At 52.3% G+C, this 26,407-nt stretch overlaps 1 protein-coding gene across 6 annotated transcripts; it reads left to right on the top strand.

The window, feature by feature from the left end:
* Window positions 1-16: 16 nt before the first annotated feature.
* On the top strand, window positions 17-20,267 carry POLL (DNA polymerase lambda). 6 transcript variants are annotated; one of them, XR_014853183.1, is made up of 13 exons: window positions 166-502; window positions 1,229-1,387; window positions 1,651-1,948; window positions 2,572-2,737; window positions 5,313-5,636; window positions 6,144-6,317; window positions 7,238-7,366; window positions 9,351-9,519; window positions 9,848-10,803; window positions 15,036-15,128; window positions 16,446-16,618; window positions 17,542-17,645; window positions 20,025-20,267. XR_014853183.1 is itself a non-coding variant. In XM_085065002.1 (9 exons), the coding sequence occupies exons 2-9, from the start codon at window positions 1,258-1,260 to the stop codon at window positions 10,210-10,212; spliced, it is 1,755 nt and encodes a 584-aa protein (XP_084921128.1). In that variant the 5' UTR covers window positions 17-142; window positions 1,254-1,257; the 3' UTR covers window positions 10,213-11,613. The 6 variants fall into 6 exon arrangements, 4 of the variants coding, with proteins under 4 accessions (XP_084921128.1, XP_084921126.1, XP_084921127.1 ...); XR_014853182.1 differs by lacking the exon at window positions 17,542-17,645 and having other exon boundaries at window positions 20,025-20,266; XM_085065002.1 differs by lacking the exons at window positions 166-502; window positions 15,036-15,128; window positions 16,446-16,618; window positions 17,542-17,645; window positions 20,025-20,267 and adding an exon at window positions 17-142 and having other exon boundaries at window positions 1,254-1,387; window positions 9,848-11,613.
* Window positions 20,268-26,407: the final 6,140 nt, after the last annotated feature.

Genomic DNA, 26,407 nt, shown 5'->3' with positions numbered 1-26,407 from the left:
CGCCCCCCTCGGCTCCCGCCTTCCCTCGGGCCCCGGGCACGGCCGCGAGGTCTGGGGGGTGGCTCTTGCCCCCGAGGCTGTGGGTGCTGCCAGTCCGGGCTTGGTGGCCTTGAGACCTTCGCGGCCTGAGGAGGCTGGCAAGGCAGGTTTGGTGCCCGGCGCGTGGGTTGTGGTTTAGGGGAGTTAAAATACAACCTGCAGAATCGCACTTCCGAAGCCCTGGAACGTACTTGGGTACCCAGAGCCTTGGCGGGCTTTTGGTGTGGGTTTTTCTTTATCTAATAGAAAGGATTACTGTTTCCAGAGGGCTCTTTTTGGTCAAAACGACCTGAAAACTGAAACTCACCAAGGTGAATTTTGGAAATTTAGCGTGGTTTTTGTTCTCCTGGAGCTTAACTCTTCCTCGCAGAAACAAGGACTTGAGTCGAGCTCTGGGTTGGTCTTCAGAGGATTGTGTTTAATGCTCAGATGGAAGGTGACCATAGCAGGAAGCCATGGCCAGGTGGGACAATTTCAGCTCTTCTGTGTTTGGTAGAATAGGTTTGTGCTGAACTCTGTGTGCGAGAAACCTCTAAGTGAAACACAGAGCGCTGCACAGAGAGGGAACCAAGCTGGTTCAACTGCAGCCACATGGAAGGGGCTGTTGGGATATACAGTGATTCAGGGCTTGCTTGGGCAATGGAAAACTGAGCTTCCTTATAGTTAAAGCTCCAAAGTTTGTTTTTTGCAAGGCTTGTAATGGTAAAGCTACAGTTACACCCATATTGAACTTGGCCAGTTAATCTTTAGTAATTTGCTATTTCCAGATGAAGCCACGTTAGGAGTTTTCCTCTTGTGGCTGCGTGAAACACTTGGTGTCACTCAGCTGTTTTAACTCATAGGTGGCTGGATTTCAGCCTTGGCAGGAGATGTGTGGCTGAGCAGATGGGAGCTCGAAAATGTTAATGTAGTTGAATGCTTTCCTGTATAAGAACTCAGCTGTAGAGATTTCTGAGGTATTCAAACAGTGTTGACTTAAGTGACTTTTTTGTGGTTTCTGACTTTGATTTTTCAGACCTAGGGCTGTAATTCTTGGTTCTGGGTGCCTCCCTCAGGGTGAGCATTTTTGGAAGGCAGCAACAACAAAAGAACTTCACAGTAACAAAGACAGTGAGAAACATGGGTGACTCTTGAGTTGTTGTGACTAGGTAAGATCTAAGCAACCTTGCTCTTTCTTATTTGTATTTAGCAATTGCTGCTAACGTTCCCACCAGGCCTATGGAGCCACAAGGTATTGTCAAAGCCTTTCCCAAGAGGAAGAAGGTGAAGGATGACCTGGGGAAAAATGTCCCTCCAAAGATCCCAAAAGAGGAAGGAACAGAGAGGAAGGAAGAGAACTTACCCGAGGGTAAGTCCTTTGTCCCTGTGATGCAGGATCTGATATTTATACCCAGCTTGTTAACTTCAAGCACTGTTCTCCAAAGGCCTTTTCTGGCCCTGAGTGTGTTTTCTGTAGAGGTCATGGCCAGCTTGCATGGGTGTGTTCAGCTGGAGCCCCCCAAAGACTGCCTGCCAGGGCTGGTGCTATCAAGTCCTGTGTGAGAGATGTAGCTCTGCTGGATTTGGGCACTTTTTCGTGTCACTGTGTCCCTGTCCCTGTGCTTTCCTCAGCAGAGTGGCTGAAACCAGTCATCGCCTATGTGTTGCAAGCTGGCATTGGCCAGACCAGGGCCGAGATCTTCCACAAGCAGATTGTCCAGAATGGGGGTGTTGTACACAGCCAGCTCTCTTTGGAGGTGACCCATGTCATTGTGGCTGAGGACATGGACTGTGATCGCGCCTTTCGGCTCCTCAAATTAACAAAGCTGCGCTCAGGGCTGCAGCTGGTGAAGGCATCCTGGCTTAGTGCTTGCATTAGAGACCAGAAGCTGCTGAGTACTGCTGGTTATCGTGTCTTTATCCCTCCCAGGTATGTAAATGCCACACTGCCATTCCTCCCTGCAACTGTTCTGTCTTAAACTGAGTAGCACTAAAATTTGACCTCTGTTCAAAATCTTTGACTGCAACTCCTTGCAGCTCCTGTGAGCGTGACTCAAAGTTCTGTGGGGGAGCAAAACATGGAATAGGGCCCAGAAGTACTACCAGGAATCCTGTCACTTGCTATAGGTGCTAAAGCCACCTCTTCTTAATCCATTAGCGATAACAAGCTGTCTCTTAAAAATGCTGAGGATTAAATAACATTTCTTACTTATTGCAGATGAAAGGTAGAGAGAGAATTGCCAGCTAGGCACAAGAGGAAATAAAGAATGAAGCAGCAGGCACAGGTTAGAATCAAAATATTTTGGCAAAGTTCTGGAGAGAGTCTAGGAGTGAGGTATGTAGGAGTGGAAGTTGCGGGTCTGCAAGGTAGATGGTAACTACCTTGGGGAGTTGAGCTAAAACCAGAGTAATTAATATATGATCTGAAAGAGTACAATTTATATGGATTGTTTGGTCCATCCCAAAACATGCAGAAGGATTTCTTGGTCAAACTTCTGAGGGCTGAGAAGTCCTTCTTCTCCTGTACTAAGTAGTGTATCTGATCCATGGCAGGTACCTGGAGGAGGGAGAATTCCAGAAAGAGCAGCAACAGATCCTGGACACAGAAAAAATCCAGCCCCTAGCAGAGGAGGAAACAGTGAAACCGAATGCTAAATCACAGGTGGAAGATTCCTCACAGCAGGGCTTGGACACCCTTGGACAGAAGCAATTGGCTGAGGTGAGGCTTTCCTGCACAGATCTATCTCCTTGTGAACAGATCCTGCATGCTGCTTTTCCTGGCTAAGAGCATCCCTGCAGGGATAGTGTGAGATTTTCTCAGCAAAGGGAAAGTGTTTGGATGTTTCAGTGAATTGTGCTGCCAGGTTGTGGACATGGTTACTGCTTTTCTTTGTCCTTTTTAGACGTTAAGAATAGAAACAGCACCCCTTAAACTGGTGTTCCCATCAGAACATTTCCAGCTAAAGCAGTCCTGGTGGTCTGATCAGGCCAAGGCTCTCTGTGGTGATATTTGTGTGTGTCCTTTTGAGGAATATTCTCTGTCTGAGAATATCTCCCTTTCAGGAAGCTGTCTCTGACATGTCATCCCATGTTCCTGCCTGAGCCATATGGACCAGTTCTCCACTCCTTGGCAAACGTCCTGTTCAGACACATGTTGGTACAGTGGATCAGGTGGCTACCAGAAGTATTGTGGAGGTGTTCTTAAAATATCTGTGTTGGGTTATAAGTGGCTTCTGCTGTGAGTCAGCTTCTCTGGCCTGATGTTAGCTTTCCTTTTTGCTCAAGTTTGCTGAATTCTTCTGGGGCATTGGTGTCATTCAAATCTATCTGTAGCAAAGTTACCTCAAACATCCCCAGCAGCTGCTTTGTATTGCTGGCATCTGTTTTCCAGCAAAGTCCAAAATTTTGTTGCACAAACCCCTGCAATTACTCTCTACCTGGCAGCTCACTGAGGGCACAAAAGCCACATTTATTGACATTTCAGTTAAATTCCTTGTCCCAAGCTTAGGACTGTGTGACTTGGGGAGGAATGGGATATGCATTAAGAAAATACCAGCTCCTTGAGACCCAGCTACAACAGTAAAGCTGAAACTTAGTTTAGAAGTAGCTTCTGTTTAAGCACAGAGTCTTTCCTAACTTGAGTGGATGTTTTTTCTCTAGGAGATGATGAGTGTGCCAGTGTTTCATACTAAACAGAGACTGATCTGGGAATTCTGCCTTTGGATATAAACTCCTGTGAGGAAATCCTGATACCGGTCAGACTGTTGCAACCACTTTTTGACTGGTGTCCAGATGCAGTAGTTCTCTGCAAGGCAGCCTCTGTAAGCAGTGCCAGTTACTCTCTGTGAACCCGGGATTGTCACCCCAGGCTGCCTGCCTTCCTCTCAGGTTGAGAGAGAAACCAGCTATTGCTACTGTTGGTTTTTGCACATGTGGTTGTAAAGAGTCCTTTGCTGACAAAGCATAGAGAGTCAGGGGTTTAAGGGCTGTCACCTCTGTGACACTGCTGGCCAAAAGGATAGGAATTGCATCCAGCTCCAGCTGCAATTCTTTGCATTGTGCATGGATAACATACTCCTTAAATGCATTTAGTGACTTACCTGAGCACTCTGAGGCTTTGCTGCTGTTAGAGAGAACAGCATCTTAAGGGAGTGGCATTTCAAGCAAATTAAACTGATTTAGTCTATCAAATCCTCAATCTGACCCAGTTTTCAGGGTTATAAAACACAATTACAAAACACATCCCCTCTATTTTGCTGAAAGACTTCAGCTCTGTATCTTGCAGGAATTGTGTCTCCAGACCTCCTACCTCCTCAGCCAGCAGAACGAGAGTTTGTAAGGATGTGGCTCTCACTTAGGCTGACACTCTGCTGAAACTCAGAACATGGTGTGCTGCATGTAATTGCTGGGCTGATCCCAAACAACCCTGCACCACTCAGAATTACTTCCACAACACACAAGCTCTTGGATCTTCGTGGACTCCTGTGTTTATACATCAGGGGAGAGGGGGACCCCAGTGAGCAAAGCAGTCTACAAAGCCTCTGTGCGGCTTTCTACTTCTATCCCCTTTTGTTCATTACCTGAAGCAAAAGCTCATTGTTTCTTAAGTCTACACTGAGGCATCCTAATGCTGAGGGTATCAGCAAATGCATACATTGGTTCTTTCTTCTGTCACTGAGGAATGTGGAGTCCTTTGTGTCATTCCTTCCTCCCCCTTTTCTTTTGCAGATAGCCATGGGGAAAATGAGGGGGTTTTAATTTGCTACTCTGTTAAGATTTTGTGTCTGTAAACTGAAAACAAAGTTCAGTGCGTATCTCCTGTCATCTGCATCATGGGGTAGAAGTTGCTGAGTCTGAATGTGAGAGATGTGTCTATGCTGCCACCAGATGAGCAAAAGGTTTCCCAGTGGAAGTCGGGAGTTAGGATCTCTGCAAGCCAGGGATTTTGGCATTGTTATACCTTGCTGCTGGCAGCAGTTGCTCACTTACTCAGTGTCTTACCTCAGTTAGGTCTCAGGGCCTTAGCTGTAGGAGGGGGCTGCGTTCTTGAATCACAGGTGGACAGCAATATAGTCTCCTGTGCAGTGTGAGATGTGCGTGTGTAGCTTGAGGTGTGAGGAGCTGTGGTGTGCATATAAGGAGTCACTTTGGGAAGTGACAATTGGAGCATGGTGTGCCCAGGAGGGAGGGTGGTTAGTGCTCTGGCTTCCTAGTCTCAGAAATAGCCTGTGCCAAGGGGATATGTGAGGCATGCACTTATTCTCACAGGGCTACTTTCTGATCTCTCCCTAAAGAAATACTCTGATGATGAAGACAGTGAAGGAGAAGATGCTGGTGTCACCCAGGGAGATCTGGAAGCACTGATTTCTGGCCGGTACCCTGTGAAATCATCAGAGGAGATCAGTGACAGCTCTTACACAGTGGCCCAGCCTCCCAGCAAGTGGGTCTGTGCCCAGTCTTCCAACACCAAGAAGGAAAATTACAACCAATGCATCACAGAGAAGCTGGAAGTGCTGGCAAAGGCTTACTCTGTCCAGGGGGACAAGTGGAGAGCTCTAGGCTACACCAAAGCAATCAATGCACTCAAGAGCTACCACAAACCAGTCACCTCTTACCAGGTAAAACACCCCCCCAGGGGGGTGGAACTAGAAGACAGATATTTGATGGAACGTATATAGCAAGTGCAAGTTCAGATTTATTGATCACGCAGTGTTTTCAGGATGGCAGAAAAGTGGAATCTGAGCCTTTTAGGGCCAGATCTGAACACTCACAAGATAAATGCCTTCCTTGGGTATAAACCAGGGACATTTTCAGCTTCCTCTTCATCAACACCAACTGGCCACCATTCAAGATAATATATAAAACTAACTGAATCTGAGCCTTATGGGCTGTGGCAGTCCAGTGCTTCAATGTGTTCATGTTTCAGTCCCATTCTGCAGACTTGAGGTTTTCCACTTCAGTTGATCAGCCGATGTAAGTCTGGGTTAGCGAAAAGACCATCAGGCAGAACTAGTCCTGCCACTTACCCTTCACTCATCAAATGACTAACCAGGCTGAGTCAGTAGCAGCTCCCCAGTTTGTCTACGATCTTTACTTTTTCAGTAACAGCTCTGGTTTCTTTATAGGAAGCTTGTAAAATCCCTGGGATTGGGAAGCGGATGGCAGAGAAGATCCTGGAGATCTTGGAGAGTGGGCACCTGCGCAAGCTGGATCACATCAGTGAGAGTGTGCCTGTGCTGGAGTTATTTTCCAACATCTGGGGAGCAGGGGTCAAGACAGCTCAGATGTGGTACCAGCAGGTAAGTTCAATGGCTTACACAAGAGGCTCTCAGGTTATGGTTTGAAGACTGCTGCTGAGTGTAGGAGAATTACTTTCACAAATAGTTTTTAATTGCCAATATCTACAGGTAAGCTTTAAATCTATTCTTTTTGGGAGGAATTTTGAAGCTGGGTCCTGTTGTGTGTATGTCTGGGGAGAAGGGAGTGCACCTGGCTGAGACGTGAATTGGGCAGGGTGGGTAGAGGACAAAGATGTGGAGGGGAGGAGTGGGAGACATGCTGCCTCTGCTCTAGCATCACTTCCTTGAGCTCATGTGACACTAGTCATGGCAATGACATTGCAAAGAGCCAGGCTTGAACCAGGGTATCTTGTCCATGAAAGCTCCTGGTGCAGTTGCTGGCTGTTGGCCTGTAGCTGTCAGGGCAGCCATCCATCTTGTCTGGAAGTCATAAAAATGAAGTTGAAATGATTGTGCCAACAGGAGCAGGCTAGCCCACTGGATGGGTTCCTTATTTAAAAGCAGTTTGTCTCCTGAGCACAAGCTAAGGAAGTCTGGTTTCCTATAGTGTTTGATTTGTGACTGGATTCTTGACTGTTTTAAAAATATGGTTGTGTTCATGCTGCTGGCTTTCCCTCATTGGGATCTTGTGGGAGTTGTTCCTTTACCTGCATTATGTGTTTTCCTTTAGGCTGTATGGACACTGTGCCTTAAGAGCAGTAGCCTTCTGTCAGAGAAGGAGTGTGCATGGGTAATGGGATTGCCTAAATCCCTTCTTTCAGGAACTAGGCCCTAAAGTGTTCGCTACATGGTACCTCAGAACCTGTGACTTGGTCTGAACTTGAGACAGGCTAAATGCAACCTCCCCAAATCTTGGTGGAAAGTATGTGAAGAGCAAAGTCTTGGTAGGTGTTTGAATATCATCACATGGTCTGCACTAGGGTTTCCGGACACTGGATGACATCCGCACCAAGGCCACTCTGACCAGCCAGCAGGCTGTGGGGCTGAAGCACTACGCAGATTTCCTGGAGCGCATGCCTCGGGAGGAAGCTGCAGAAATAGAGCAGACTGTGAGTAGCTTGGCCCCAAGCCCTCAGAGGGCAGTACCTGCTGGGACATGACACGAAGGTACACACTGTGAAAATGGCCCTTGTATCCCTTGAGATTGGCCCTTGAGATGCTCTTCAGCCTCTCCTCTGAGCGGGGTCATTGCTTGGGGGACCCTTTTTGGGCATGGGCACACAAGGCACCTACATTGCCCCATAAGAAAGTTCAGTCTGAGTGCCTGGCAAGGAGGGTATTTCATAGGGGTGAGTTCTTTGCACTGCTTTGAAAAAGGCTGCATTGGCATGGTGGGATAAGGAGGTTCCCAGCTCCTGCCTCTCTTCATATCTGGAATGTGCACTTTCAGCTGAGGTCTCCCTGGTGCTGCTTCTCCAACAGAAGCTGTGAGCACCCCATGATGTGGTTGTCAGTGAAAGGACAGAGGGTAGATATTCTTGCTGGAGGCAAAGGGGATCCAGGCTGCAAACAAGTGCTGCTTGCTCTAGAATGCTGTGGCACTCTGTGGCTATGGGGTGCTAAGCCAGTGTACCCTAATGTGAGCAGAGAGCCTGGGGGACACACTGTCATTGCTACCCCTGTGCTCTCCAATCACCATGGAAGCAGCAGCCAGTGTGACCCTGTCACTCGGCCACAGGGCCTGGCCACGAAGAATACCCTCCTGCCAGGCTCCTGCTGGGGTGTCAGTCCTGTGTGCCAGATTAGCCCTTTTGGTGGTGAGTGGTCCCTTTCCCAGGCAGGCTGGGCTGAGGAGCTGGCTCTTGGGAGTGGGTCTATTGTTATCTTGATGGGATTACTGTGCTCCCCTCCATACACACGAACACACCTCTGATCCAGGCCCAGGAGAGAGAATGAGGGATTAGTCACTGTCTGTGCTGCCTGTCACTGTGAGATCTGAGGAGCTTTTAGGCTCTCGGGTGGGGCTGGGAGTTTTCTAGAAATCTTCATTTAAAGCCAGAAGGGGGGCAAGAACACCAGAGGAGGGCTTGCTCCGCATGAGAAAGGCTTGTGGCTTCTTGGAGCACCTTTGGGGCAAAGGTTAATGGGTTTATCTCTTGCTAATGAAGGATGATCCCCAAGAGTGACAAGGGGCTGTGGGCACAGACACTGCCTTGCTGAACCCCAGCCTCTGTGATGGCCTCATCACTGGGAATTGCTGAGCCCCTCATTATTTGCTGCCAGCAGGGTGATTGGCACAATCAGATGAAGAATACTTTAGGCCTGTCCAGGGACTTGGGAGCCTTTCTTAAACATTTAATGAATGAAGCCATCAGAATTATCACTGTCTGCACAAAATAGTAGCTGGGGTCCAGCCTGGTGAAGACTGTAATAGGGGACGTTCTGATTATGTGTTTGATTTCTGGCAGCAGCATGTTGGCATCCACTTGATCTAAAATGCTGGGACTATTGTGTTTTTTCTGGGCCAGGAAGCCCAGCTCTCCTGCAGAGGCAGAGCTCCTGGCAGGAGTGAACTCCGAGGGGTACTAACAGATTTTCTGCTGTGTTGGGTCCTGCTGGGGAGACTTCATGAGCTCATCCCTGTTTTTGAAACAACCTGTCACCATCACCTGTTGAACTGATTCACTTCCTGGGCAGAGCTGGTGAGCCTTGTGCCTGTAGGGCAGCTGAAGAGCCTCTTACCTCTCGCTGTCTCAGAAACTGAAGCCTATGGAAGCTTGTGCAGTACTTTGCCCCTTCAGCAGTGCTGCATCTTCCTGCTTGTCCCAGCCCAGTGCTTCCAAGAGCTGATGGTAGATCACTGTATAGTGTGGCATTGTGCTGGGTGTTTGCAGCTAGGTGTTTGGAGGCCACCCTGGCTCACCCCCTGGCAGCAGGCCAGCCTTCTTGGTGGGGCAGTGTGCCACGCCTGCCACATCTGTGGTGACCCTGGAGATGCAGGACAGGCCTCAAGGCAGGCGCAAGATCCTTTGGTGCCTTGATGGAAAGGGCATGAAGAGACTGGTGTCTGACTCTCACCCCTCTTTCTTGAAGGTCAGACAAGCTGCCCTGGCCCTGAAGCCTGGGCTCGTGTGTGTGGCCTGTGGCTCCTACCGTCGGGGGAAGGCCACCTGTGGAGATGTGGATGTGCTGGTCACTCACCCGGATGGGCACTCTCACCGTGGGGTGTTCAACAAGCTGCTCGACAGCCTCCGCAGGAGTGGTAAGAGCGTGGGGAAGCTGCTCTTGGCATGGCCAAAGTGAGGAGGCAATGAAGGGCATTCATTGAAGGATAGATGATCCCTTTTCCCAAGGATGAGACATCTTATTAGTCCTTAAAATTTCTGCCCCTGCACCTGAGTTTGTTGTAGTGCTAAGGAGGGAATATTGCTGCAGCTCAGCATATTATCCCTGGGGTCCCACAGAACATCAGGAAACATCTCTGCTGCTCATTAGGAGGCATCTCTGCTGCTCTGTGTTCAGTGGGGAGTTCAGCATGGAGGTGTCAGTCTCTACCATTCAGCTCCTCTTTGCCTGTTCTCTCTCCCCAGGCTTCCTTACAGACGACCTGGTGAGTCAGGAGGACAACGGTGATCAGAAGAAGTACCTGGGCGTGTGCCGCCTGCCCGGGCCAGCGCAGCGTCACCGCCGGCTCGACATCATCGTGGTGCCGTACCGGGAGTTCGCCTGTGCCCTGCTCTACTTCACGGGCTCGGCTCACTTCAACCGCTCCATGCGCGCCCTGGCCAAGACCAAGGGCATGAGCCTGTCGGAGCACGCGCTCAGCTCGGCCGTGGTGCGAGGCACTGGGGGTGCCAAGGTGTCCTCTGGCCATACTCTGCCCACTCCCACTGAGAGAGATGTCTTCATTCAGCTGGGGCTGCCTTACCGGGAGCCCTCGGAACGGGACTGGTGACGCTGTATTGTCACCCTGGGCTCACTGCCATGCTGCTGTTTTGAAGGTTGCTCTTTTCCCCAGAGCTGCTCTGTGTTCCTGCAGGCTGAGTAACATATCTGAGCAAACTGGGGCTCCTTGCAAGCGTGAGATGCTGCTGTTGGCAGAGCTCTGTGGCATCCTCAGCAGAGGCTGAGGACTGGAACCATACTGGAAGTGCTGTTCTGGTGTGGCTACCAGAAGGGTTCACTGCCCATCAGCTACCCTGGCCCTGCTCTCCCCAGCTTTGGAAGATGGGGTTGCAGAGCTTTGTGATCCAGCCCCTGACAGTGTTTGGGAACAAGGGAAGTGGGATGCATCTTCCTCTGTGTCTGAGCACTGACACTCCAAAATTTCTGTCCTGAGCCATGAATGAAACTAGCAGGGGTCTAGCATGGCCCTGGAACAGGCCTTCTGCCTTCTTGCTGCTGCCGGCAGCTGCTACTGCAAGTGTCACAAGGGGTTGACCTTTGCTGCTGCTGTGTCGTTCTGTCTGAGCTGACATGTCCTTTGGTGGGTCCCACTCCACAGGGCCAGGCTGTTGTGACTGCCACCAGCTTTCCCTGGTGCCAGGTTAGCCTTGAAAGAGACATAGGGACCTGAGGTGCTGTGCCTGCTTGCTCCCAGCCTTGTGTGCCGAGGATCCTCCAGATTCACTGAGAGCTCTGGTCTGGCCCAAGAGCTCCTTTCCCCTTGGTGCAGGAGAGGAACAGAGCTCGTAGCCTGGGGAGTTGTGCTCAGGAAGGATTTGAATGTAATGGCACAGAATGTAACTCAGTAAGGCTGTGTGTCTGTCTGTAGGAGGTATGGAGGCAGAGAGAAACACAAGGAGATAGTGAAGTTCTAATTTGGGCAAAACTAAGCTTTCCCTGTGTTTTGTGTGGAAGCCATGGAGTCATCTGGTCTTTGATCAGGGAAAGTGTGTGTGTGTGTTTGTGTATGCATGTGCCTGTGGCTGGTCCCACCAGTTCCCTGGGAGTGAATTTTATTTCTCAGGAAACCTCGACTATCTTATATTGTGGAGATCAATTTCCCAGAGACATTCAGTGCTCTGTCTCCATTACGGGTATTGCAGTGGTTGCTCCCGGCAGAGGTGCCATGGTGGGCATTTCTGTGCCAGGACCCTTGCTCCCTTGTGGGGGATCTGGCCCCATCACGTGCAATGACAAAGCTGCATGTTTGCTGCTAGGGCAGGCACAAACCAGGTGGCTTTGCACAGTTCTGTGGCTGCTGGACACCAGCAGGGCTGGGGCTTTGCTGTGGTGGCCCAGATCCCAGCAGTGGCATTTGTCAGCCCAGCCTTTCTGAAGGAAATGAATGTCTTCTGGCATGTCTTGGTGCTTTGAAATTTGAAGTGTAATAAATAAATCCCTTTTCACTTTTCCTTTGGTATCTCTATCTTTCTGCTCTCTGCACTGCGGCTGTTGGGACTTTCTCCTGTGGCTGACCAGGAGCTCTTCCTGTGCTGGCCCATTTCCCTGGTGTCAGCAGGCACCTGCCCCTGCTGTTTGTCCTGCTTTTACTTAGGGAATGGCTGGACATAGGGATGTGTGGGGCCAGGGCTCCTCAGGAGCAAGACTTTGTGCCCAACCCCTTGGGAAATGTCAGTGAGGGTGGCCCTAGTACAGATGTGTCATGTGGAGACCACTGGGGCAGAAATTCCACCAATCCCCTGCTCTGTGAGGGAATGAGCCTGATGTCTGTCTGTCCCCTCCCACTCCACAAATCCCTGCACAGGAGCTTTGGAGGGGGCAGAGGGCCCTCCTGTGGCTAACTGCAGCCAAGTGGGCCACGGATGGATAAGGACTGTTTCCTCTGGGTGTGGCTGTGGGGGTTGAAAGGGGCAGGAGGTGAAGGAGCATGACAAGGAGCTTGTCCAGAGCAGCTAGGGGTGACATTTCTGGATTCTCGAGGCTCCTGCTTCTCCCTCATCCTGGTGCAAGGGGAGAAACGTGAGAGGCTGGGCTGTGCTGCCTGCTGTGAGTCAGCCTTGCCCTGGGCAGAGGGGACAGAGCTGCCCCACACATGCACCTCTTTAGACCTCTAATCCCTGCCGCTGCAGCAGGGCAGGGCCTGACCACCTCCTTATCACAGCACACCTTCAGCCACTTCAGAACCATGGGATGCCACACTTGGGAAGAAGGTACAAGGGATGGGGATCCCGGAATGTCTGGGATGAGGTGGGTGCTGAATTCCCAGGATAGGTGCAGGCAGGGTGAGCAAACATGGTTTTAGGCATCTCTAATGAGGTCTTGCCTGGTTTTTGCTTCCCAGGAAGGGGCTTCAGCTATTCCCCCCTCCCCAGCACACCCCCTCCCGCTTTCCCTGGCTGTGAGTCTGATCATCCTGAAAATTAAAAATAAAACAAAATGCAGCAGCACTTAGAGGCTGAGTGGAAAGTCATGGAGCTGGGACAGGCCCTCAGCCTCTGCCACAGAGCCCTTTGCTCGCAGCCTGCCATCCCTGCACCCTGAAGGTGAGTCAGGATTGGGGTCTCAGGCATTCCTCTCCTCCCAGAAAGCATCTCTCTGCCTCCCTCATTGAAAAGAAAGAAAAATTCTGGACGAAGAGAAGGCTCTGGGCATTAGGAATTTCATTCCACTCTGCTCCCTACCCTGTGGGAAGGACACCCATTCTTAGCTGTCATGCTTGTCCTGGTGCAGGGATGGGAGGGGGAAAGGGGGTGCAGGGAGGGTAGTTTGGCCTCTAACTCTGGCACTTTCTATTCATGAGTAAATATTTGCTAATGGCAGCACGGCTGGGCTAATGTAGGGGAGCTGCTGCTCCCCCCGTCGGAGCAGGCAGGGAAATGAATATGAATTTATCATGATTAGGTGAACTCAGCAGGGAGAGCGGGAGAGAGAGGGCTAGGCAGGGAGGGGGCGGGCGAAGATGGATCTGTGCAATAAAATTAAATAAGGACACCAAATAGAGTCACTTCTCACGCACTCGCCCGCCCTCCCGCGTGCAGGGCCTCTCCTGCCTCCCGCGCCTCTCTGGCTTTGCTGATTTCTCTCTTTCCTCGAATTTATGAGGCCAATTATGAAGATGAGGTTGGAAGTTCTCAGAAGTTCACTAAATGCAAAGTGCGGTCCCTGCTGTTCCCATCAAATTAATTAACCAAGTGCTATTGATGGCCGGGGTGACGTCGGTGCGGTGCGGAGCGTGAGGGAAAGGCTGCTGGGGTGCAGCTGAGGAAGCCTGGCTGGAGGAGGCCTGGAGGGCAGAGCATCCTCAGGGCCAGAGGGTGCAGAGTGAGGGCCCTGCCTCGGCAGCCAGTGGGCAACAGGAGCAAGGAATGCAGAAGGAGAGGCTCCAGGTCCTGGTGTCAATGCTCTGTATTACAGTCTCTGTTTCCAGCACTGTTTCCTCTGGCTGGAATAAGATTCAGCTGGGTGATGGCAGCACTGCCCTGATGGGAACATGGCATGGATACATGGCAGGATGCTGGGCCATGTTCTGTAGAGGATCCCATGGCAGTATCTTGTGGTCTGCATGGGCCTGTGTTGGCAGGAGCAAAGCCAGGAGACAGTGCCCTCTCAGGATCATCTGGTGAAGGGATTGTGACCCCAGTCCCATGGGAGTGGTCTGCATAGGGGCTTCATGGTTGGTAGACAAGTGACTTTCCTTATGGCTCAGCAGTGATGGTCCAGCTGGGACAGGCCTACTGCCACCTTCCCCTGCTCCCTAAATCTCAGCAGCCCTCCATGCCTCAGTTTCCCTGCCTGGGCTATAGGAAACAGCCTGCCTGGTAGGATCTCGTGAGCAGAGTGTCCTGTTTCTACACAGCCCCTTGGCCATCCCTAACCTCTGTGTGAAGTGGCCCAACTCCGTGCAGGGCTCAGGGAGCCAGTGAGTGGCTTTGTCATGGGGGCATCAACCATGTGCCTAAATCACACCACTCATGTGCCTGGCTGTGTCAGTGTCATGTCACCCCCTCCAAGGAACATATTTTGGGGAGGTGCTGTCTCCAACATGACCCCACTGCCTGCCCTCTCCATGGTTCACTCACTGCAGATGTGAGCAGCTGGGAAGGTGCTGCAGGGAATGTGAGTCCCCAGGCTGCTTAGTCCATGTCAGAGAGGGGGCACAGAGACCCTCCTTCGCCTGAGGGAATTCACTTAGAGCAGTTTGTAGTTGCTCAGGTTAAATCTCAGCACTGGCTGTGCTGCAGCGAGTGCTTGAAGCTGTAAAAGGGTTCCCTCATACTGAGGCCCTGGCTCAAACCCAGGATGTCTCTGCATACCATACAGGCACTCTGTGCCTCAGTTTCCCTCCTTGCATTCCCTGAGGCTGTTTTTCCTTTGGGCAGGGTCTGTTTTTTGCTGGGCGCAAATAACATCCCAGTTCCTGAGGATCCTTGGCAGCATTTAGTAGCTATGAGTTGTGGCCAAGCAAAGGCTCAGTCCTCACCCCCAAACCAGACTTGTTTCACACCAAATATCTGTGCCATAAGGCTCTGTCCTTGCACCATGCTGGCATAGGGACCTTTTGCTGTAGTGCCATGGACTCCTGACTTAAATCCTTTTGCCATTGCTGGTCAAGCAAATGAGCTTGTTCAAGGGGTGAAAGAAGCAGGCTGTGTCAGACCAGGGATCCAACAGAGGCAAAAGGACACAGAGGGCCAGATCCGAGCATCCCTGGGTGTGTCCAGCTTCTGGCATGGCTCTGGCTGCGTGTCTCTGCAATTCCAGCTCCTGCTTCTCTTCTCTGGCTTCACTCCTGTTCTGGTGATCAATGGGCTCTGTCTGGGCTGGAAAACAGCACAAACAGAGGCATTTACAAACCCGCTGTCTCTCCAACAGGGCCATAATTCAGGCTCCCCGTCACCGTGGGGAATGGGAGGCAAGAGCTCCTGCTTTGGTGGCAGCAGCAGCACCGACATTTCTCCTCTCATGGTAAATGTGTTACTTGGGGATAATTTACCTGCTTATGTCAAGTTTTAAAAAGAAACAGACTGGCTGCTCAGCAGCTCCTGACACTCACAGTGTGCATGGCATGAACACACATGTCTACCCAGAGAAATCACCTAAGCTGAAAGGACCAGTTTGTAAATGCCTGCACTTTGGAGCTGCAGTCTCTGCATGGAGTCCCTTGTGTCTAGCACTGAGGCTGAGATCTTGCCACGGTCTCTCCCTCCGTGGGGTGTCCAGGGTCTGCGTGGGGTGTTCCCCTGGCTCTGGCAAGGCTGCCCATCTGCTCTGGGGGCTGCTTGGGGCTGGGTGTCCCACGTCTCCCGCAGCGTGCTGGGAGCATCCTCTGCCCGCACCCCTTCTCCAGGTGAGCGGACAGGGCGGCGTGTGGCAGATGCTGGTGCAGCTGCCCTGTCGTACGTGGTTGCGGACCTGGGGATCCAGGGTGGCTGAGATGCTGCTCGGGCAGCCGCCGTACTCGCCGGCAGCAGAGGGAGCTGGAGGACCGGGGATGGCAGCACGGGCAGGCGGCAGGAGGCTGCGCTGGGCTGGGCTGGGCTGGGCAGCTCAGAGAGCCCCATGGCGGGAGAGAGACCCCTCTTCACCCAGATCCTCCCCCAGTAGGGCAGCGGGAGGTGCCCCAGCCTGCGGACTGTCCCCTCAGCGCCGCGGTGTCACTCCTCAGACACATCACCCCTTGCGGGCTCCCAGCTCTGTAGTGGAGAGGTTTTGACCTGGCCCTCCACCCCTTGTCTGGGCTTTTAGGCTCTCAGCTCCTCTGTTTCATTCTGGGGAGCCATGTAGCTTCTTCCTGCGGCACAGTCCCTTGTCCCCTCCCTGTGACACAGTGCTTCTCATCACCCTGAGGACCTGCTGGCAGGACAGGAAGGTCTCCAGGGAGCCTGGTTGGAAGTGATGGGGGTAAGGTCTCCATCCCTGGGAAGCCCAGGGCCAAGGTGGGAGGGTCCTGCAGCACGTGGTGTGACTGCTGTCCCCAAGTCTCCTTGCCCATAGGGAGCTGATTTATGTCTGGGTCAGCCTGTGCTGACCTCCTGCTTGGGCTCAGGCATCATAACTAATGGCAGGTCAGTGGAGCTACAGCAAAAGTGAAGTGGCTGGTGTGGGTCAGGGAGGGGGGACACAGACCAGGGGGTGCTGAGCATCCCAGTTCCAATGGCACAGCTGCCCAGAGCAGTGAACAGCAGCGGTGGAGCAGATGTAGCTCCCAGCCTACCCCCTCCAATCTGTCCACTGCCCCTGAGCTCTCTTTCTGACCATGCTCTCCTTCTGTTTTAACCACAGTGGATCAATGGCATCAAACCTGGAGAGGTGGCTTCTTGTTGGGGAGAAACTGAGGCCCACATTGACTGATGGTTTCATGAACATCAGCAGCAGAGCCAAGGAGGCATCAGGTGTCTGAGCTCAGCTCCTGCCCAGGAGTCACTGGGGTGAGAAACCAGGAGGACCTGACACAGGTACAGCAGAGGGCAATGCCACAGTTGGTGGCCTGAAATGTCCCCTTTGGTCTGTTGCTCTCACCTTCTGCCTGATCCATGAGCCTTGGGGTGCAGAAATCTCCTGTGGGGGGTACACCCCTCCTGTCTCCTTGTGACAGGTTTACCTCCAGTCCCCAGACCCCCAGTGCACATGGGCCCTGTGTCACTCAGCCCCATCTCAGCATACTCTCTGTGTGTTCTGGCAATAAGCCCTGTTTGTTTTCCCAGCTGGAGTGGATAACCAGCCCAGCATGCAGCCAGGCTACAGGAGCTGAGCTTTGGGGACAGCTACATCAGCTGCCACCTCAATCCCTGCCTGCACCAACTGCTGGGGTGGGACCTCAGCACAGCTGTAAACCTGGATATTCATGTACCCACAAGCAGCTGCTCCCCATCCTAGGATGATGCCAGCCTGACCTGCCAGCCTCGCTGGTCTCAGTGGGCTGGGGGAGCCCTCAGGGGTGCTGTAAAAGACACCCATGCCACTCCTGGCCACACCCTGAGCTCCCCTCTGTCCAACAGTAGGGGACATCATTTTTGCTGACACCCTGCCTTTACTCTCTGCTTGGGAAGGGGGAGAACGAAGCAAAACATACCTGAGTAAGGCATTAGGACTTTCCCAGGGATAAGCAATATCTGCCTGCCTGCCTGTGCTGGGCAGGGCTCATTTCTGGTGCACAGTACAGCCCAGGGCTGGGGTGTGCAGGCTGCCAACCCCTGGCCAGGCAGGCAGGGCTCTGTGAGCCTCTCCTGGCACTGTCTGGCCATCCCACAGGTGCAATGGATCTGTCACTGTCCTACCAGGCTCCTGCTGCTGGTCACAAACTGAGGGCTGTGCTGCTGTCCAGACTGACACTAGTGCTTTCCAAATGGTAACACACATTTCTGCTCCTGTATCTCAGCCAAGGAGTATTATAAGCTTTGCAAGGCTGCAAGAGAGCTCCCATCCTTTGAAACAACCCCTCCCTGACAAGTTTGTCGAGTCCTCCACATGACCCCATTGCAGGTTGGTTTTGCAACGTTATGGGGGTGACTTCTTATATTTTTTAGGGTCCTTCTTGGCTAAGCTGGGTTCAGGCAGCAGCAGCTTGAGGCCAATGCTTAAGCATCACCCTTGAGCACTGGCCACTGACAGGTCCAGGTGCAGCATCCAAAACTCTTCCCAGCTGGGGAGGCAAGTCCTCTGGTTGAACCTGCTGCAAAAACAGGAACTTGGTGCATTCCCAGCTGGCTCTCAGCAAAGGTGATTTGTTTAAAATCATTTCCATGGCCTCTGCATTTATTTTTGCTGCTGGATTCAGGAGACTAGGTTAAATCTATGCTGCTAGACAGCACCAGAGGCTGAACTTCATCCGGAATAAGCTGTTGGAAGACTTTGATTAGCTCTTACACCGAATAGGTCTAGAATTAGATCTGAGATAAAAAAGTTGATGAGCAACAGATAGGTGTGTCTGGCTTCAGATTAGCAGCTTTTACGACAGAGCTGGGATGCTCCTACTGAAAATGGTTGCCATTTGGGATCAGTTTGCTCAGCAATATTTCAAGTTTGTCAAATCTTCTTTGAAGGCCTGGGCAGGTAAAAGGAGCACGGGGAGCTGTAAATAAGTGTGAACCTTGAAAAACTTACTGAAATGACCAATAAATCCCCCAGGACATGACAGGAATCATTCAGGGATCCTTCCTGAAGAAACCCAGCTCTCCTTTGAAAAGGAAAAGTACTTTCAAAAGCATGCTCAGAGCAGCACAATGTGGTTCCCAGGCAGGGAGTAGCCTGTGTCCAAGCTTCCTTCTCCATCACCCAAGGACAGTGACATCCCCTGGCAGGTCCCTCTGCCACTTGATCCCCATGCCTTGCTGTGTCCTGCTTGGAATTATTAAGATGTGTGCCACAAAGCCAAAGAAATTGAGAATCTGAGCTTACAGACTGCCTGGCATGAGGTAAATAACACCTGCTGGATCTGCATGTGGATCTCCTGCAGCAGGAGATGGTGCTCTGTGCTGTCCTGTGGGGTGTAGAGTGTGTGAGGGGCTGCATCCCCTTGCACCACCCTCATCAGGTCTGGTGAGGGCTGGAGGCTGCCCAGACCTTCCCTGCATATAGAAAAGATGGAATAACTCCATCAGAGTGGCCCCTCTGCAGGTCTGCATGGTGAAATCAGAGATCTGGCCACACAGAAGGGCCCTGGTGGCAGTGCCACTGCTTCTCTCTCAGGAGCTGGACTGGAGGTGCTGTTGGGTGTCTCCACAGCCCACAGCTCTGACTCACATGTGTGAGTGCTCTCCAGATCTCTGGGGAGAGGATGGGGAATGAGCTGTCACTTGCACATCTCCTTCTCTCAGTGAAAACAGCCAAGGGAGCTGGAGATGCTGGGTGGGCAGAGGTGGAGAGGGACACCAGACCTACCTGCCTGCTGGGGAGCTGGGAGGGGGCCAAGGATGTGCAAGCAGCTGGGTGGCTGTGGGGACACCTGGCTGCAGTGGGGAGGTGTGGGGACAGTGGGGTGAAGTGCCTGTGTGCGCAGTGTGGATACCCCTCTGGGCTGTGGGGTGTTTACCCCACTGTACCCGTGGGAGGGGCTCATTCCTCCTTTCCCCCAGCAGGTGCTGGAGGGGCCCAGCTCCCACCTCCCTGGCAGCTGTGCTCATGTCCTTGCCACCAAGGGCACAGCCATCCGTGTGCTCTGTGGCTAAGGACACACAGAATTCCTGGAGGGACTGATCTCTCCACAGAGCTGCCTTCTCCCACTCGTGTCCTAAGCAAGTTGCTGCTTCTCATGAGCATCCCACGGACCCCTATTTAGCCCTATCAATGGCCACCCCCTCTCTGTCCCCACAGGACCCAGGGGCCAGTCCTGGTGTCCCTGCTCCGCAGCGGCTGGGCCTCTTCCCAGGGTGACACTGTCCCGCCCGTCCGCTGTCTGCCGCGCAGAGCTCTCCCCGCCACTTCGCATGCTGCAGCAGATGGTGGAGGTGACATTTGTCTCCGAGTGACGCATTTGACGGTGGCCGTGTCCCCCCTCCTCCCTTCGCCCTGGATGGAGGAACCTTGAGCCCACCTGGCAGAAGCAAGATGGGCAAGCACAGGCTGAGGGATCCCCCCAGCCCTCCCGCACACCCCAGACATCTGCACTTCTCGTCCATCTGCATCCCCACCAAAGCCTCTCCCAAGGCTCCGGGGCACCGGGGCAGCTGGGGGACATCGTCCCTGAAGGCGAGTGCCCATCACCGTGGGGTGTTTGAGGGGGGGAGACTAGGTGGGAGTCGGGCACCAGGGACTCCTGTTCATTCTCCGTTTTCTGCCTTAATTAGAACCCGGAGAGACCAGGCGAAATCGCATTAGCGCGGGGCCCCGGTGCGCTGAGCCATCCATCTTTTTTTATTACAGCGTAATGGGGCTGCTCGCGAGGCGCCGTGCGATTTGTCACAGGCCTCGTTCCCTGATAACGGGCATTTGTCATCACTTTCTTCCCGTGTTAATGTCATCATCGGCGAGCTGACAGGCAGACCCGTTGAGGGAGCACTGGCGACAGACCACATCCGTCAACCTAATATTTCCATGGCTGTGGGGATCAGCCGGGCTGCAAACACACATTAAAGTGCTTATGAGGGGAGGGGAAAAAAAAAAAGGTGGTTGTCATTAATTAAAATATTAGTGTGAGAGTGTGAGAGTGTGCGGGTGGCACTGCGCGGGGATGGGGAGGCTGCGGGGCGGGAGGGCGCGGGGCGGGGTGGGTGCGGCGGGGTGGCCTTTTAACGGAGCGCGCATCAGCTCCTGAAACCCATTTAAAAGATATTTGGGACTGGGGAATCAGCGGTGAGCACGGTGGAAAGGTCATTGTTAATAAGGGAGAGCACACGGGAGCACGTGGGGAGGGCGCAGGCATGGCCAGTGGAGGATGGAGGAGATTGTCACCCCCCGGAGCAGGGGCGTGTTTGTCCCACCGGGAGTCGTTGGGGCACTTCTGTCATGAAGTGAGTGGCCTCAAATCTGCATGGCAGAAGGATGGGATGGGGGGAAGGCAGTGGGATTTCTCCATGGCTGGGCAAGGGCAGGAGTGGGGTGTGGGATGGGCTGTGGGGCTGCGCCCCCCACAAACAGGGGTTTTGGGACAGGACTCTGCAGCTGCAGGATGGGCTCACGGCAGGAGAAGTCGAGAGGGTCAAACTTGAGATGTTCCCCCTAAGCAACCTTAGGGGAGTGAGGAGACCTGCCCAGGTCTTGAGGCCATTCAGTGGAAAGAGGCTCAGGTCCCCACCCCAGAATGTGTGGCTGTTGCCATGGAAATGGGTGTTGGTGACGGGGACGAGTGTGGGCAGCAAAGGGTGTGTGGTATCTTGGGTTTTCCTGGCAGTGGGATTTTGTTCTCTGTGCTTTTCTGGGGTTCCTGTGTCATACAGAACAGGAAGGCTTGGTGAGCTGCTTCCCCCCCCCCCCCCCCCTTAATTAGATTTTTGTGATGTTTGTGAGAATTTGGGAGTGGGCATCTCAGTCATCTACCCAGCTCCCACGATGTACTGGTACAACCCCGATTTGCTCTGCAAAATGTGACTTCAGGGGTTCTTACACAAATGGGGACAAACATGCTTCTTCTTCAGCTCAAATCCCATCCTCAGGTTCCCTGGGAAAAGCTCCTGATGTTCCTGACCTGTGGCTGGACATGGTGCCAGAAGAACAGGCAATGGCAGGGTGCAGGCAGGTGTGGGCAGTGCTCAAACCCTGCTGAGTGCAGACAGGGGGCTCAAGGTTTGAAAATGTGGCTGTGCACAGAACCTTCACCCCATATCCCCCATCCCAGGGACGGTCAAGGGCAGGCTGTGAAGAGGAACACACATCCCATAGCCAAGGAAAGCTCATAACACTTTCTTTGATTGTTTTCTTCTTTTTCTTCTCTTCTGTCCTTCCTAGTTCCACTCACAGGCTCTGTGCATGGGGAAGTCAGGTTTGGGGTGAGGTGTGGGGTTTTTTAGAGCTCTGGGTCCTTTATGTGTGTGCACATGAACACACACTCCTGCACACACACATCCACCCCGCCATAAGTAATCTCTCTTAGTGCACCCCAAAATTTGGCTCACTGGTGAGCACTGAGGATAGGTAAAGCTGGGAAGGGGTAGTTAACATCTCCAGGTGTTAATGGAGAAACTGAGGCATGGAGCAGGGACTTGCAGTCCTCATCCATGCTGTGGTTACAGGCCATCCCATCACTGACAAGTCTGCAGACATCAGGGAAAAGGTGTGCAGGAAATTTTCCTAGGACTGCCCAGCAGTGGTCAGGCTCCCAACCCTGTGACATCCCCAACCCCCCGGCAGCAAACCATGCCACCGAACCTCCCTCCACTCCAGCTCCCCGCCATAAATCACTGCCCTCCATTGGCCGAGGACCTTTTAAAAAGGATTTATTAGGGGGGATTTAAGCCGAGGCAGCGATACGGTTTCATAAATCGAAAGGCAATAGCGCTCATCGTTACCGGCTGGCTCGGGGGGCGGCACCCCGCTCCCCCCGTTCCCACGGCCCTGGAACAGCTCCTCCCGGCACCGCTGCCTCCGCCGCTCCCCTTCCTCCCCGTCTGTGGAGACCGCGAGTGTGGAAAATCCCCAGACAGGGAGTGTAAATGCTTGTTCTTTGTAAATGAAGAACATAATTAACATTAAATTAAGGTAATACAAATGAAGACAACACAGAGCCTGACAGGATGAGTGTTTGGGGAGGCAGTAGAGAGAAGTGATTCATATTTTTAATTTACTGTACAAATAGACTAGCAGGGCTGGGGGGAAAAGGGCCATCCAAGTGGAGTGGGGATTTTTTTTTTTTCCCACTGTTGTTTTGCTGTGCTTTAAGCACACAATGACTATTAAAGTCAACTGCCCATATAATAGGACATCTCCTACATGACTGCTCTCCGAGAGGCAGCTTGCTGTAGCAATAAATTCTGGGAGTGCCATCTGCTGGTGTGCACCCTGTGCTGGGCACCCTAGCTCCGGCCACCCGGCCTGGGCCAGCCCTGACACCCTGCAACTGCTGTGGAGACCTGCAGAGCACCAGCCATGGGCCTGCAGGCATTCAAACAGAACTGTGATATTTCTCATAGGGTAACAAACACTTCCCCCCCCCTCCAAATTGTTAAAATTGTTCCATATATATATATAAAAAGAAATATCTATAGAAATAAATAAATGTGTATATATATAATCTATATCTATATCTATATCTATATAATTTCTTTTTAAAGAAGTTGAGTGGGTATGGTTGATGCCAAGGAAATATTTTAGGCTTTTAAAATAAATGAATCACTGTTCACAACCCCTGTGAAGTGCTGGGTTTCAGCTGAGTGCCTGTTACCCAGAACACAGTAAAAAAAAATCACCCGTTTTAGATTTTTACCTGCAAAAAACTCAGTTGATCAGAGTCTGTAAGAACTGCAGGCTGGAGCTGGCTCTACACTTTAAGGACATGAGAACTGTGAGCTCAGCCTGGGGAGGCCCTGCCGAAGGATGACTTTCAGCCAGGAGATAGCCAGGTTTACCATAGCACAAAAGTGTCCATAGGGCTGTGACAGCTGGGATGGGCACACCAGCACTGCCTGTGTGTCCTTACTCCCTTCACTGGGAGACTCCTGGCAACACCAGGCAAAGGAAAAACAAAAGAAGCTGCCAAGAGGACTCATTCCTGAATGAAATCACCCTTCCCAGGCAGAAGATGCCCTGGGATGCTGCTGAAAGATTCCTCTGCTCTGCCAAATCAGATGAGGGTGTTTCACCATTTGGGGGGCTTCCTAATTTTGGGGGTGCAATCTTTTCCCTCTGGGTGACTTGTGTCCTGGCAGTTATTACTGCGAGCAGTGCTCATGGGTCTAGGGCAGCCACTTGGCCAACTTGGCCTTGAGCACTTCCAGGGATGAGGCATCCACAGCTTCTCTGGGCAACCTGTGCCAGTGCCTTGACACTCTCACAGTGAAGAATTTCTCCCTAATATCTGATCTAAACTTACCCTGTCAGTTTAAAGCCATTCTCCCTAGTCTTATCACAGCATGTCCTTGTAACAAGTCCCTCCCCAGCCTCTTCCAGCCCCTTTATCCAGTGAAGCCCTTGCACACCTCTTGTGATGCAGCCCAGGATGTGATTGGCCTCTTGGCAGAGCATGCAGGAACCTACCTCAGTCAAAACTTGTCCCTGATAGAGCCTCTGCAGCCAGGTGAGATCTGGGGGGAGTGAAGGCATCCCTGTTGCAGTGACAGGGACAGTTTGCTGTTAGAACACCTGGTGAAACCAGTGCAAGAAGGTTTCAGCCTCAGAGGCTTGGTGGCCCCCAGGATCCACCCTCAGGATCCATCCCCAGGGGCCCATCCCTGCTGGAGCCAAAGGCCTGAGGGCACTGGCAGGGTCCCAATGCTCTGTGGCTTGTCTGACCATGGTGCTGGGCCACTTCTGCCCTCACCAATCCCCAGTGATTGTGCAGGGGCACCAGGGTGTGTCCAGCAAGCCTTAATCAGCTTCCTAGTTGGGATGAGACCATTCACCTTGAGCCAGGTAGCTCCTAGAGAGCTTCCATGCAGGATCTGCAGATGTCCAGTGATGGGCCATGACCATTTCCTTGAGAAGCCCCATTCAAAGCATCTTCAAAGTATATTCAAAGGAGAGTTCAAACCAGGGTCTTCTTTCCCATTCTGGATTGTCCTAGGTTGAGCCCCAGCCCTTGAACTCACCCCTCAGCACTTGAACTCACCCACCCTTTAGTACTGTGCAATCAGGAGAAGGCATTTATGCATTTGGAGAAAACCACCTTCGTTTCTGCAAACCTTAAGAGGATCAGCAGCATTTCCAGGTGTCCAAGTAATTCCTCAGAGTCTTCTCTGCACCTTTTCCAGTCTTTCGAGGTCTTCTTGGACACTGCTAGAGAATACAGCCTTATCCTCACCAAGCAGAGCCAGTGCTTTTGGAGACCTCAATCCAGGGAACTGGATTTTGACATGGGGAAGAAGCAGCTTTGGGTGTGGAAAAGCAGCTCAGAGCTCACCCAGCCATATCCTTCATGAGAAGCCTGCAGTGGAGCAGCTTGGAATGCATCCCTGGCAAGACAAGAGGAGACGAAGCCCACATCCCACTTTTGCAAGAGTACCAGGTCCGTGGTATAGGGCAGTTTGAACTGAAAACCCCAAAGAGTGATCTTGAACTGAAAACCCCAAAGGGAGATCTTGCACCAATAGCCTCAGAAAAACTCAATGAGTTGCCAGTGTTCCATGAGCATGGGGTTTCCTCACCCCCAGGTCCTGATGGAAAAGAGGATGGACACATCTTTTGACATGGTACCCTCAAATGGGTCCCCAGGAGGAAACACATCCAAAAGGCACCATAGAATTTTGCAAGTGACCCCCAGTCCTTAGAAAGAGGGCACTTCTGGCTCTGGTGGTGTCTGAAACCCTGACAGAAATGGGTCCTGACCCCACATGTCCCAGGTCTGCCACACTTCACTGGCCCCATAGAACAGTCCTTGTCCATAAGGCAACATTCAGACTCCTTGGCTGTGCCAGGACCCCAGGAATGGGGGGCTGATCCCAGGGGGGCCATTGCCTCCCACATGGAGGGCAGGGGGCATCTTCCAAGCCGCCCCACATGCTGGGTGGGAGAGATAGATAAATACCAGAATAAATAAATACAAGTGGCAAAGAGGCCTGAAATGATGCTGTCGTTTGCTGGGAATGAGAGACACAAGTGTAATTTAGGTTTTGATATTATCAAAGTCTCGCTGCTCTAAAACAGCAGGGCACTCAGTGCCTCATTAATAAAGGATAAACTTGGAGTCTATTTACAATGCACTTTTTGGGGTTATTTACACTCCATTATACATATGTAATGCTGCACATATTTACCGCTCTGTTCTGCTGCCGAGAGCAGCGAGTCGGGAGGGAGGCGGAGTGGGAAGCGGCTGATGCTGCCGAGCTGTGACCCTGCTTTGACTGATGTCCTTTAAATGACTCAAGATGCAGGAGAGCCCTAAGCTGGTGGCTGAGGATGGAGGGGATGGGACCAGGCACTGGGGATGCAGTATGGCCCAGCCCCTGTCCCTACAGGTCCAGTGCCCATCCACCCCCAGAGGCACCCTGAGGCCTTGCCAAGGGATGCAGGAAGGGTGGACTCCTCACCAAGTGACCACAAGCACCAAACACCCAAGCTGTGGACCTGTCATGGGGAGGGAAACTGGAAAAAAAGAAAAGGCTAAATTATTTGCAGCAAGATGATGTTTGCATTGGCATGAGAGGGTTTTGGCCACACAGCCCTCCCCAGCACCTGGGTTTACCTCCCACCAGAACAAAATGTTGTAGTTTTCCTGCAAACTGGAGGGTCTGGGAACCCTATGGGGTACCATGGTGTTTGTGGGAGTTGTTGTGAGGGTCCTGGGACACAGGACAGCCCCTCCCTCCAAACACAGCTGCCAGGATTCAGGGCAGAGGATGCAGGTGGGAGAGATCCTGCTTGGAGAGAACCTTGGGGTCACAGCAATTCATGGGGTGCAGTAAAGGGACGTGGTTGTATCGTAGATCTCCTTTTTCCTCCAGGGAGTTTGAGAGTGTGTAGGGTTCCTGTAGGAGCACTCTGGTGGGGCCAGCAGACAAGGCCAGGCATCAAGGGCTTCCAGCAGTCTGTGGAGAGGCACAGTGGCTAAACAGTCACCCCCAGCTCAGAGCTGCTCTATGCCCCTTCTGCAACAGCCTCCAACTTTGCATGATCAACTTGGGGTGAGATGCAAGAGCCTGGGAGGCATCCTGACCACC

Source organism: Lichenostomus cassidix, chromosome 6 (genome assembly GCF_008360975.1).
Source record: "Lichenostomus cassidix isolate B80296 chromosome 6, HeHo_3.0, whole genome shotgun sequence".
Taxonomy (NCBI): Eukaryota; Metazoa; Chordata; class Aves; order Passeriformes; family Meliphagidae; genus Lichenostomus; species Lichenostomus cassidix.
Note: the sequence above shows the minus strand (reverse complement) of the source record. Positions and strands in the feature narration are given on the sequence as shown.